At 38.2% G+C, this 14,254-nt stretch overlaps 1 protein-coding gene across 14 annotated transcripts in view; it reads right to left on the bottom strand.

Annotated features, from left to right (window-relative positions):
- Positions 1 to 14,254, bottom strand: part of FBXL20 (F-box and leucine rich repeat protein 20) — a 106,588-nt gene that overhangs the window by 38,652 nt on the left and 53,682 nt on the right. For all 14 annotated transcript variants that reach the window (XR_014494357.1, XR_014494358.1, XM_083379302.1 and 11 more), the window contains exons 10-11: positions 13,072 to 13,202; positions 3,478 to 3,538 (exon numbers count right to left, since the gene is read on the bottom strand). Coding sequence is in view for 12 of the 14 variants with exons in the window: in XM_083379302.1 (XP_083235428.1) it covers positions 3,478 to 3,538; positions 13,072 to 13,202 (192 nt within the window). In the remaining 2 variants the exon portion in view is untranslated. The remainder of the gene's footprint in view (positions 1 to 3,477; positions 3,539 to 13,071; positions 13,203 to 14,254) is intronic.

Below are 14,254 nucleotides of genomic sequence, written 5' to 3'. Positions count from 1 at the left end.
GAAACATGTCCTGGTATTGCAGAATAGTTTTATTTGTTACTAGGAAATAATTTCAGTGTAAGCAGTTGGAAAACTTACTTAAAAATAAGGATTAAAAAAACAAGTTTGCCAGAGAATTCGATTACATGTAATGTATTAAAATTATTTTAGGGCAAGTTAATTTTGTTCAGAAATAAATATGAACATATATCACACACACACCCTTTCTGACTTGACTCTAAAAAAATATCAAAATTTGCAGTCAGATTATATAATTTTATTGAAATGTCTGTCAAAGCAATTTGTTCTTATTCCATGAACCAAGTTTTATTTTTAGCACTAGATGGTATCTAACTAATCAAATGTACTTCAAATGGATTACATTAATGAGGCATAGGTATCTGTGCATTATGGCCTTAGACCAGTCACTGATCTCCACATGTTATTACATTTCAATTCTTATCATATTTAACCACTGTGACCAAAAGTAAAGTATGGGCATGGTATTTCAAGAACAATGAGGCCCAAGACTGGAGAAAGTTAGTTATAAAATACAAAGAGTAAAACAAAAATTAAAATTAGAGAAAAACTTTTGTAATGTTTGCACTAAACCTAGACTGATGGATAAAGCACCACCAATAAATAATATTAACTTGCTGCATCGTCTATTCAACCACATCAAGCACCTGTAACACTATTAAATTACAATCATCTTTAAAAAGTGTAGAAACACATTGAGCTCAGAATTCTGGTTCTTTTCAGATTTCATGTTCATACAAAAAAGCAGGCACAGGATATATTATTTGAAAAGATATGGACTGGAAAAGATCGCTGAGCTACCACATATCAGCATAAGTTAGTTTTTTTCCTGCACCTTAGATTCACTTCTCGACTGAAAAAAGAGAAGACTAGCTAGATTAACTAAATGTTGGTAATAAAGCATGAATGGAGGAAAACTCTATGTTCATTCATTCTCATAGGTTTTTTTGTTTTGTTTTTTGAGACATCATATCCTGCTTTTCATATATTTCGGGAAAGGCAGCAGAATGATAGAAACGCAAGTTAAGATAGGCAAGAAAATGGTAAGTGAGCACCTATCCAGCCTAGACGAGTTCAAATCGCCAGGACCAGATGGATTACACCCCAAGGTTCTCAAGGAACTGGCAGACGTGATCTCAGAACCACTGAACTATATTTTTCAAAGATCCTGGAGCACTGGGGAACTACCAGAGGACTGGAAGAGAGCTGATGTAGTTCCCATCTTTAAAAAAGGGAAAAAATAGATCCAGGAAACTACAGAGCTATCAGCCTGACCTCAATACCTGGGAAGATTCTAGAAAAGATAATCAAACAACAAATCAGCGAACACCTTGATACAAACAAAGTCATCACTAAAAGTCAACATGGCTTTGTCAAAAACAGATCGTGCCAGACAAATCTTACTGCATTCTTCAACCAAGTGACAAAATTAGTGGACCAGAGGAATGCTGTAGATATAATTTACTTGGACTTCAGTAAGGCATTTGATAAAGTAGATCACAACCTACTACTTGATAAGATAGAAAAATGTGGGTTAGACAGCATCACCACCAGATGGATTCGTAGCTGGCTGACAGGCCGTACTCAGTGTGTGGTCCTCAATGGAACTGCATCTACATGGAAGGAAGTGTGTAGTGGGGTGCCCCAGGGCTCTGTTCTGGGCCCAGTGCTCTTCAATATCTTCATTAACGACTTGGATGAGGGGATAGATGGGAAACTCATCAAATTTGCAGATGACACCAAGCTGGCAGGAATAGCCAATACTCCAGAAGATAGGCTTAAGATACAGGAGGATCTGGACAGACTCGAACACTGGGCACTATCTAACAAAATGAAATTCAATGGTGAAAAAGTAAGGTTCTACATTTAGGCAGGAAAAATCAAATGCAGAGGTATAGTATAGGTGGTACCTTGCTCAATAGCAGTAACTGTGAGAGAGATCTCGAAGTCCTAGTGGACAATCACTTAAATATGAGCCAGCAGTGTGCTGCAGCTGCTAAAAAAGCCAACACAGTGCTAGGCTGCATTAACAGAGGGATAGAATCAAGATCACGTGAAGTACTAATACCACTTTACAATGCCTTGGTAAGGTCACACCTAGAATACTGCATCCAGTTTTGGTCACCACAATGTAAAAAAGATGTTGAGACTCTAGAAAGGGTACAGAGAAGAGCAACAAAGATGATTGGGGGACTGGAGGCTAAAACATATAAAACATAGTTGCTGGAATTGGGTATGTGTAGTTTAACGAAGAGAAGGGTGAGGGGTGACATGATAGCAGTGTTCCAATATCTCAGGGGCTGCCACAAAAAGAGGGAGTCAAGCTATTCTTCAAAGCACCTGAAAGCAGGACAAGAAGCAACAGATGGAAAATAGTCAAGGAGAGAAGCAACCTAGAACTAAGGAGAAACTTCCTGACAGTTAGAACAATTAACCAGTGCCTCCAGAAGTGGTGAATGCTCCAACACTGGAAGTTTTTCAGAAGAGACTGGCCAGCCATTTGTCTGAAATGGTATAGGGCAGGGGTAGGCAACCTCAGCTCTTTTATGACTCATGGACTTCAACTCCCAGAATTTCAGAACTTCAACTCCCAGCACAGCTGATTCAGGTATTCTGGGAGTTGAAGTCCATGAGTCATAAAAGAGCCGAGGTTGCCTACCCCTGGTATAGGGTTTCCTGCCTGAGCAGGGGGTTGGACTAGATGACTTCCAAGGTCCCTTCCAACATTATTATTATTATTATTATTATTATTATTATTATTATTATTATTATTATTATTATTATTATTATTATTATTATTATTTTCTTATCAAGTTTGGTCTTTAATTTGCTTCCCTTTCTTCTTTGTTACTAGGACTAATCCTACCATTTAGGCTCAAGACCTATTAACATTACTGATTTGGATATGTGAGACTCTGTGTATCTGTTTTTTCTCCCATCCTTAAAGCTCCAGTGCAGCACCAACAGCGTAACAGCTCCCAAGGAAATACTGAAACAGAAGCTGTTCACTTATGAAGTGCTGGCATAGATAGTAAACAAAAGCATTTACAGGTAGTCCTTGACTGAGCCACGACTGAGCCCAAAATTTCTATTACTAAGTGAAACATTTGTCAAGTCAGTTTTGCCCCATTTTACGACCTTTCTTGTTAAGTAAATCACTGCAGCTATTAAGTTAGTAACATGGTTGTTAAGTGAAACTGCCTTCCCTATTGACTTGGCTTATTGGATTACAAAAAGTGATCACATGACTTCACTGCAACTGTCATAAATGCAAGTCAGTTGCTAAGCATCTGAATTCCGATCATGTGATGGGGATGCTGCGATGATTGTAAGTGTGAAAAATGGGTGTAATTCAGTTTTTTCAGTGCTGTTGTAACTTTGAATAGTCACTAAATGAACTGTTGTTTACTTGAGGACTAGCTGTTAATGGAAAAGGCGGCCTTGACATCAAATGCTTACCCGAGCCAGAGTTGTGAAGCCCACATCTGTAAGCTGGGAACACCGAGCTACTTCCAGTATCCTGCACGGGAAAACACACACACACATCAACGAACAGTTTTTAGTATTTAAAACCTACTAAGGAATAATTTTTAAATCCCTTATTCCAAAATAGGTGAGATGTTGAATTATTCCTACTCCTATTTCATTGGATTTTAGATATCAACAATCCTATCAAGAAAATCAAACACTAATAGAAGAAGGAAATAAGACACTATAAATCTCAGAAACAACTTGTTCCTTTTTGTGACTTATTTCTAAATTTTAATATTTTTACTGTTTCCCAGCACTGATACTGAAGATTTTTCGGAAACAAAAATCTCCATTCCTGCTTGCCTTTCTTAGCTAAGGAAACAACTTTTAACTGAGTCCTTTTGTCATCTATCCCCTCCCTTCACCAACATATATCACTGCCCTCTGTTTGATTCCCAACAATGCTTCATAAAACTGTTTTAGGGCAAGTTAATTTTTGTTCAGGTTCTCAAACTGATCTAATCAAAATTGTCTTAATAATCAATTTATGGAAGAGTCACACTGTTGTTTCGGAATGATAAGTTAGCTTTCGAAAGGGAGGTGAACACTGTTCATAATAGTATAATGAAACTATTCTACATAGTGATGTTTTATGCTTTCCACACAAAGATATGGAATATATTCTAACCATATAACATCCTTACATGCTCCTACATTGTCCTGTGGATGAAGAACTGGTTACTTACCTGCAACTGTAGTTTTTCAAACAGTCTATGATTTGATGCACATGGATTGTGTGCGTCCACATAGCCCCATTCAGAGCCTTCCAGATCTTACAAACTTCTTTTGAAAGGAGCCCCATCCTCATATGTACTATATGACTATGCACTGTCCTCACTGAACCCCCTCAATTCCTAAGACTGGTACAAAAGACTTGAAGAAAAATTAAGGTTACAAGAGATGAAGCCAGGTAATACGTTGCATTGTGTAAATTTGCAGCTGACTACTGTAAGAACTGCAGTTACAGATAAGTAAGCAGTGCTTTATTATAATGATTTCTCTCATTCACATTTGTGCATCTAAAAGCTTCTTATTTAGAAGAGTTTGGGTGACATAAGGTTACCAAAGCAAGGAAAACCCTTCCAAGGATTGCATCTCACTGTAAGTTTGAGTCTGTTTTTATGCTGAATGAAGGTGGAGGCCTGAGATTAAGGAGCTGCCCACATACAAGGGCAATTTGGAAATAAGCTTGTTTGGTTATCAATGACAGACAATCGCAAACACAGAACTTTTATTATACACATTGGAAAACTACAACATTATTTTACTTTTTGACATAATCACCATTCAAGTTGAAGCACTTGTCATAACTTGGTTATGGGGGAAGAGGTGTTGCCTCCCATTGATAGGGTGCGCAACTTAGGCATCCTCCTGGATGCACGACTCAGTTTAGAAGATCATGTTGGAGTCGTGGCCAGGGGGGCATTTGCACAGGTTTGCCTGGTGCACCAGTTGCGACCCTATCTGGACTGAGATGCTTTACATACGGTCACTCATGAGCTTGTCATCTCCCAGGTAGATTACTGCAATGCTCTCTACATGGGGCCGCCCTTGAAGACCACCCGGAGGCTTCAGCTGGTGCAGAAAGTGGCCACACAGGTTGTGATGGGAGCATCCCGATACTTCCATATTACACCCCTCCTGCGTGAGCTGCATTGGCTACTGGTTGCCCTCCAGGTGAGATTCAAGGTGTTGGTTCTTACCTATAAAGCCCTACATGGCTTAGGCCCGGGATATTTGCAGGACCGTCTGCTGCCAAGAACGTTTTCCCATCGCCCTGTGCGCTCACACAGAGAGGGCCTCCTCAGGGTGCCGTCGGCCAGAGAATGTTGGCTGGCGACCCCCAGGGGGAGGGCCTTCTCTGTTGGGGCACCTGCTTGGTGGAATCAACTCCCCCGGGAGCTCCAGATGGCCCCAGACCTTCGGTTCTTTCGCCATGACCTTAAGACATATCTTTTCCAACAGGCCGACCTGGACTGATGATAATGGGGTTTTTAAATATGATTTTAAATGTTTTTATTGGTTTTAGTGGGACTTTGACACAATTTAATTCTTTTTTAATATTTGTATTTATTTGTATTTTATTGTTGTTAGCCACCCTGAGTCCTTCGGGAGATAGGGCGGCATACAAGTCTCATTATAAATAAATAAATAAATAGCTTCCTACAAGGTTTGAAATTCCATAGTCGTTCGGCGCCAAATCTGGGCTGGGTGGGGAGTGTGTGTGATCAAAAACATCCCAGCGGAACAACTCCAAAAGTTCTTGGGTGTATTCAGCGGTATGTGGGTGAGCATTATTGTAAACCAACACCACAATGGAAGCGGTGCCACAGAAAATCCCGCCAAATGTGAAGACGCCAAAGGAATACTGCTAGTGAAGTTCATGGAGCGTGGTTTGACCATCAGTTCAGAAGTCTATTGTGAAACATGAAAACTCAGACGAGCCATCTTTAACAAGTGTTGGGGCATGCTGACTTTCGGTGTGGTGTTGGTTCATGATAATGCTCGCCTGCACACCGTGCCCAAAACTTTTTTTTTTAATTGAAAAGTTTTACAAAATTTTAATAATAACCCCCCCCAATCAACCGTCTCCCCTTCCCTTCCCCCCCGGACTTCCCAAAGCATAATACAGGGTATTACATATAGAAATCTTATGCAAACATATGCTAAATATCTATTACAATGTTAACAAACCTTCTACCCTTTAACTCCCTTATAACAAAACTAAAGTAATTATAATAACACTTCTATAATTGTTAAGAATTATTCATATGCTATTTGAAACTTTTTAGTCCCATATTTGTTCTGAATATAATCAATCCATCTTTTCCATTCCAAAATATATTTTTCTTGTGACTGTTTTTTCAAGTATGCTGAAACTTTTGCCATTTCAGCTACGTCCATTACTTTAAGTATCCATTGTTCTATTGTAGGTAAATCTTCTTTCTTCCAATGTTGCCCCAACAGTCTGGCTGCCGTTATTAAGTGTAACATTAATTTAGTTTCTATAACAGTACAATCCGAAATAATCCCCAATAAGAATAGCTGCGGAGTAAATCTTATTTTTTTCTTAAAAACTTCCTGAAAAATCCACCATATTTTTATCCAAAAGGCTTTAACATTTTTACATGTCCACCATATATGATAATAAGTTGCCTCTTCACTACCACATCTCCAACATTTAGGCGGTTGATTTGGATACATACATGCTAACTTTTTAGGATCTAAATGCCATCTATAAAACATCTTGTAACAATTCTCTCTTAAGTTTTGTGCTTGTGTAAATTTTACATTTGTAACCCAAATTTTTTCCCAAGTATCCATCATTATAGGCTCTTGAATATTCTGAGCCCATTTTATCATACAATCTAACTAACTCCAATTCTGAATCAATCTCTATAAGAGCATTATATAACCTTTTTATATGCGATTGACTTTGATCTCTAATTTGCTTTATCAAATTTTCATCAACTATTATTATACCAATTTTCTGATCTTCTATCCATCTAGCTTGTAATTGTATAAACTGAAACCAAGTCTGTACTATCTTTTCTTCCTTTAAAACATTTAAAGGTTTCAGTTTCAAAATATTCCCTTCCATCCTAAGAAGTTCTTTATAAGTAATCACATCTTGGTTCTGCTCCACATTTAGCTTTCCTATTGCATGTCTAGGTATTGCCCATATAGGTATTTTGTTATTTAATATATATTGGTACTTTTTCCAAACTCGGAACAAAGCGTTCCTTAAGATATGAGTCTTAAAAATATTATCCACCTTTTTGTCATAAAATAAATATGCATGCCATCCATACAATAAATCATACCCCTCAATATTCCAATATTCTTTCATCTGTTAAATTGAACCAATCACTAATTGTTGATAACACAACTGCATCATAATATAATCTCAAATTGGGCATCTTCAAACCCCCTCTCTCACGTGCATCTTCCATTATTTTAAGCTTTACTCTCGGTCTTTTCCCTGCCCAGATAAATTTATTAATACCTTTTTGCCACTCATTTAAATTTGCACCTTTCTTAAGTATTGGTATCATTTGGAACAAAAATAAAAATTTTGGTAAGACATTCATCTTCACGGCTGCTATTCTCCCCAACCAAGACAATTGTAATTTTTTCCAACTATCAATCTCCTTTTGTACTTTTTGCCATAACAATTCATAATTGTTTTTATATAATTTCACATTCGATGCTGTGATATATACCCCCAAGTATTTAACCTTTTTACTATTTCAAATCCTGTTGATTTTTCTAATGCTTCTCTTTGTTTTATACTCATATTTTTTGTTAATACCTGTATTTTAGTTTTTTGCTTATTAACTTTAAATCCAGAAACTTGTCCATATTGTATTATCACATCCAATAATTCTAAAACTGATTCGAGTAGGTTGAGTTAAAGTAACAACCAAGTCATCTGCAAACGCTCTCAATCTATAATCTTGATGCCTAATTTTACTTCCCTTTATCTTATTTGATTCACGTATTTTAATCAATAATATTTCCAGTGTTAGAACAACAATGGTGATAAAGGACATCCCTGCCTTGTTCCTTTTTCAATTTTACAAATTTCTGTTAAATTACCATTAACAATTATTTGTGCCGTTTGCTTTTGATATATTGCTTTAATAGCCTGTAAAAATAATCCCCAAATTCCATCTTTTCTATTACTTTCAATAAAAATTGCCAATTCAATTGTTCAAAAGCCTTCTCTGCATCTAAAAATATCAATGCAGCAGAGACTTAGTTGTTTCTTTCCAAATATTCCAATAAATTAACAATTTGTCTTACATTGTACTTCATTTGTCTACCAATTATAAACCCCGACTGATCATTATGTATCACTTGTTGCATTACATTCATTATTCTATTTGCCAATACTTTAGCAAATATCTTATAATCAGTGTTTAAAAGAGATATTGGTCTATAATTTTTTGGTTGACTAAGATCTTGATCCTCCTTTGGAATCAATGTTATGAAAGCTGTTCTCCATGATGGGGGCACTACTCCCCCAAGTTGAATTGTTCTAAATAAGTCCTTCAAAGGCTCCACCATTTCTGACTGCAAATTTTTATAATAACTAGCTGTCAATCCATCTGTCCCTGGTGATTTACCCAATTTCAATTGTTTAATTGCTAAAACAATCTCTTCAGAAGTTATTAGCTGATTCATTCCATCCCACTGCTCTTGAGTAACCTTAGGAATATTCACCTCTTGTAAATATTTATCTATATCTATACTTTGAATTGTATCACTTGCATATAATTTAGAATAAAATTCTGAAAATACCTTTCTAATAATACCTTGTTGATAAACCTTCTATTTTCTCTATCGTCCGAGACTTTTCTTTTTTCCTTAACAATGCGCCCAAAAACTTTTGAAGCAGTTCCGTTGGGATGTTTTTGATCACCCCACCAACACCACAGCCCAGATTTGGCAAAAAGCAACTACTACTAAGGTATTTCAAACCTTGTAAGACGTTATGAGGGACGCGGTAGCTCAGTGGATTAGGACGCTGAGCTTGTCGATCAGATGATCGGCAGTTTGGCGGGTCGAATCCCAAGTGCCGCGTAACAGAGTGAGCACCTGTTACTCGTCCCAGCTTCTGCCAACCTAGCAGTTCTAAAGCATGTAAAAATGCAAGCAGAAAAATAGGGACCACTATGGTGGAAAGGTAACAGCGTTTCGTGCGCCTTTGGCATCTAGTCATGCCGGCCACATGACCACGGAGACGTCCTCGGACAAGCACTGGCTCTTCGGCTTTGAAACGGAGATGAGCACTGGCCCCTAGAGTCGGAAACAACTAGCACACATGTGCAGGGGAACCTTTACCTTTTACCTTAAGACGTTATGACAAATGTCTCAATCTGAATGGCAATTATGTCGAAAAGTAATGCAATGTTGTAGTTTTCTACTGTGTATAATAAAAGTTCTGTATCTGCAAGTGTCTGTCATTGATAACCAAAAGGAGGTTTATTTCCAAATTGCCTTTGTAGCTTCATTAAGGTAATGATCTAGTTTAGGGAAATGTTGCCAGGTTTGCTGTCACTCTTGATAAGGTACAAACTGCAAGAGGCAAAGCTGATATCTAACAACAAGCTTACATGACTGCTACTATCCATTAGGAGAATATTGTGAGGAAAGCTCTTCCCTTAGATAGGCATTAGAAGGCCAGGAATGAACTTTTTAGTGAAACAAGCATTTAGTTCAGGTAAAAAGTACAAATATCATGGAAAGAATGAAGCAGTGTTTCTAGTGGTATTTAGAGCTAGGGGAAAAAAGGCGAGCAATAAAAATTCCAGTGTTAAGTGGAACACTCAGGCTGATTTTGAAAGAAAAAAAATAATGGGAAAAAATCTATTCTTGATAATTGAATGTCTCAGCAATCAAAAAAAACTATTTTCAAGAAAATGAGATTAACTGGAAGAGTAATCATGGCTCTAAGAATAGGGAGAAGGAGGCAGAACTATTAGCCTTCCATGAAATGCTTTTTAAGTGGCTAGAAAATAAGCATTTTCCAATGAAAAGAAAAAAGATGGCCATAAGATACACTATTATTGAAGAGAGAAATCAAGCCTCATTGCTTCGAATGAAGGGAAAAGATTGAAACCTGATGGATCTGATATTGCCAGGGAATGAATCCTTCTCAGCAGAGGATTTCCATTTAAGTGTAAAGGAAGCCTGTTTGTGTGGGCTGTTTGGTGCTGATGTATGAGAAAGCCAGAGGAAGGGGATGAAGGGAGACTGTAAAACTTTACTATTTCATCTATGCCACAACTCTTCCTATCAAGTAACACAAAATGTTAGAACAGTTTTTCCCAATTCTCTGATCTGCCCTGTCTCATGAAGAATTCTCTCAGTTCATCCTTTTCAAACTGGTCAATTAAAGTAAGGTCATTCTATCCCACATCTCTAGTACGTGTTTCCCTGAAAATAAGGACCAGTCTTATTTTTATTTTATTTTTTTGCTTCCAAAAGAGGCACCAGGTCTTATTTTTGGGGAGTGTCTTTTCCATGGTCTCACCTCACTGTGGCGGCACCGACAGCCCAGCCCAGCTGGCCCACATCTTCTGCAACCAAAGGAAATGGATCTGCAGCTGAGAATGGAGCTCCGGCCTGCATTTCGCTATCAGAGGGCTTCCAGAAAGGCCTTTGTAGCTAAGAAACAAGCTACAAATTCCATAGCTTGGTTCTCGGCTGCAGAGGCCTTTCTGGAAGGCCTCTAATGGTGAAATACAGGCCATTAGAAATACAGAATGGAGCTCCATTCTCAGCTGCAGACACATTTCCTTCAGCTGCAGAAGAAGTGGGCCGGCTGGGCGTCGATTCATGGGAGGCCTGGCTGCAATGGTAAGCGGGTGTGGGACGCATGTGGCACACACCCTAGCTTGATTTTTAGGCATGCACCTCACCCTAAAACTAGGGCTTATTTTTGGGGGGTAGGGCTTGTATTAGGCCCACGCCCAAAAATCAAGCTCGGACTTATTTTCGGGGATAAGTCTTATTTTCGGGGAAACACGATATATAACTAAAAATCTCATACTCACTCACAAAACCCTAGAGTTGCTTCATTATTCTTGAAAATCTCTTTATGAAGTTTGTTACTTGAGAGGGTCCCTGAAGTATCCTGGACCCATGCTATGAAGGGCTTTAAAGGTGATTACCAACACTTTGAATTACACCTGCAGACCGGCAACCAGTGCAACCCACAGAACAGTGTTGTTACATGGACCACTTTTGGGGCCCAAAACTGATGGTACAGCTACTCTGTACTAGCTGTAGCTTCTGAATGCTCTTCAAGGCTAATCCCTTGTACAGCATGTTGCAGTAGTCCAAATGCAAGATGATTAGGGCTTGAATGACTGAGTGAAGGGACTCCTGATCTAGGAGAAGCCGTAACTACAACCTGCTCTTCAAGGAGTTGAGAGTTCAGGAAAATACCCAAACTTTGGACTGGATCTGTCTGGGGCACTGCCACACCATCCAGAACTAAAGATGTCAAAGTCCTGGATCTTGGAGCTCCATGCACCCAAAGCCATTCAAGCTTGCCAGAGTTCAGTCAAAGCTTGCTGTCCCCCATCCAGGCCTTCATAGCCTCCAGGCACTGTGAGAGAGCAGAAACAGGATCACTTGGGTCACCAGGGGTAGAAATACAGAACTGAATATCATCAGCATGCTGAAAACACTTCAACTCATGGTGATGGATGATCTCACCCAGCCACTTCATGTAGTTGTTAGAAAGGAGTGGAGAGAATACTGAGTCCTGTGACATGCCACAAGAGTGGCCATGGGTTGTATCTCTCACTTCCTATTAACACCAATTTTGATCAGCCTTGAATAAAGAAGCTGAACCAGTGCAATGCTGTGCTGCCCAGTTCCAATCCAGGCCCAAAAGGATACCCATGTTGATGGTACTGATGGCTGCTGAGAGGTCAAAGAGAGAGAAGATGGTTGTACTATCCCATCCTGCTCTTGCCAGAGATTATTAAGAAGCACAACCAATGCTATTTTTGTACCATAACTGAAAGGGGTCCAGATAATCAGTTTCATCAAGGACCCTCTGAAACTGCCACGCAACCACATTTTCCATTACCTTCCCTAAGAAAGGAAGATTGGAAACAGGATGAAAATTGTCCAAGAAGGTGGGATCAAATAATGTTTTTTAAAGCAGAGGTCCTCAACCTTTTGGGCACCAGGGACCAATTCCACGGAGAAAGGTTTTTCCACGGACTGGAGCATGCATGGTTTTGTGTGCTGCCTGCATCCCACGGATAGGGCTTTGTTTGTGTGGACTGGTTAGTGGCAGGCCGTGGCCTGGTACCGGTCCATGGACTGGGGGTTGGGAACCCCTGTTTAAAAGGATTCATTGTATACAAGGACTGCTATTGGTTCAAAACGACTAACTTCTTCTGAGTGTTGTGGTAACTATTCACATCTTACACCATTTGAAGTTTAAACATAGTGATTTCCATAGCTTATTGGAAAAATAATTTACTTTTTCATGATTTGTGTTAGGTGACAATTAGGTATTTGTGTATTTAATATGCATGTCTTGGGAAACTCTAACTTATTTTGAGCTCAAAATGTTCTCAAAATACTTGAAATAGCTAGTTACATACTTGAAACCCATGTTTTGTACTCAAAACCGGGGGGAGGGGGGTCTTGAAGCTGAAATGGTTCAACTTAAAAATATTTTATACACTCTTAATAATGGTGAATATTTCTAAACGTGATGAATCCTAAGGAGTTTTGAAGAATTGAGATTAAAGAAAATATAAATAGAAGTTACAGTATTTCAATAATGCTGAAATATGATTGGCTCAAAGAAGAACATGCAATACAGTGATAGTCAAAACTGAAGGGATTCAGCAGGAGCTGGGCCTAGCTACAAAATAAGCATGAGGATAGAGTACCCATCAAACAGTTCTGTAAGTTCTAAAAGACTCCAAACAGGCACATAGTCCATATGTGTGAATCTTAGAGATCACAAAGAAAAAGTCTACTTACCTAAGTTTTGGACAATTTTGCCCTAACGCATTCAAGATGGCATCAGTGATGTTGGAACAGCCAGAAGCACATAGAGATTGCAACTTGTGGCATCCTCTACATATTGTAATGAGGCCATCATCTGTTATTTGCTAGAAAAAGAAAGTCAATCATTCATAGCGAGAAGCATGAATGGGATGATGCTGTATCCAATTTGCTCTGTAAATTCTAAAATTAAATGTTAAAAACTATTTGCTGTTGAAACAGTTGGTGAGTGACTATTTGGCAACTATCTTACAAAAAACCAGAATGTCAAATCCATAAGATCACCCCAAACCATTTCCTTTTTTGGATAAATGTTCCATTTTTGGCATCACTACAAACTGGTTCATTATCTTTTCTGGGAAGAAAAAATGTACTTCCTTTTTCAGCTCTTTTTTATACACACAGAAAAACAGACTGTATTTTTAACACATGTTGAAAACAAAAAGGAGATAAGACCAACAAAGCATGGCAGTTCAAAATATTTTTTCCAGCCTGTTCTACAAACAAACTTTGAAAAAAGTTCATACACAAGGCAAACGTAAACCAGGTGGATTTACCAGACTAAATGCTAATATTACAATGGTTTTGGAAGATTTTTCAAGATATTAAAGTGATATTCATTATATAGAAATGTGAAGAAATAGTTGCCAATTTGAGAGTTTAGAAACATTTAGTCATTGAATGGAGTCAAGCAAAGTCTTCAGAGTTTGGGGATGGAATAGATGATGACTTTTGCTTTGTCATTATAGTGACATAGTGAATATAGTGGCTTTTGGATTGATTGTTCAGAGCTCAGAAACTAGGTTATAAAACCATTTGAGCCAAAGAAGTATTTTAAAATCCCCCAATTCAAAATATACTAGGAAAAATGACAGCTGATAGAAGGGATTAGGCATGGAATATCCATTTATGATTTTAAAATGAAAACTGCCAGAAAACAAATCTTACAAAAACACTCTTTTTAAATGCATTAGTAGGAAGAGGGTAATGGAAGGATAGAAGCAGTTTGAAATCAAAGCAGATAAACAACTACAAGAGAAAGCTTAAAAAAAGTTTGCCATTTCAAAATTGCACAAATATATATGTGTGGACACATGCACAAATACACACATTTATTAATCAGTAGATTGCTGTGGAAGCCTTGGTACCCAATAATTCT

Source organism: Vipera ursinii (assembly GCF_947247035.1).
Source record: "Vipera ursinii genome assembly, chromosome: Z".
Lineage (NCBI taxonomy): Eukaryota > Metazoa > Chordata > Lepidosauria > Squamata > Viperidae > Vipera > Vipera ursinii.
The sequence above is the reverse complement of the archived record's forward strand: the minus strand, read 5'-3'. Positions and strand labels throughout refer to the sequence as shown.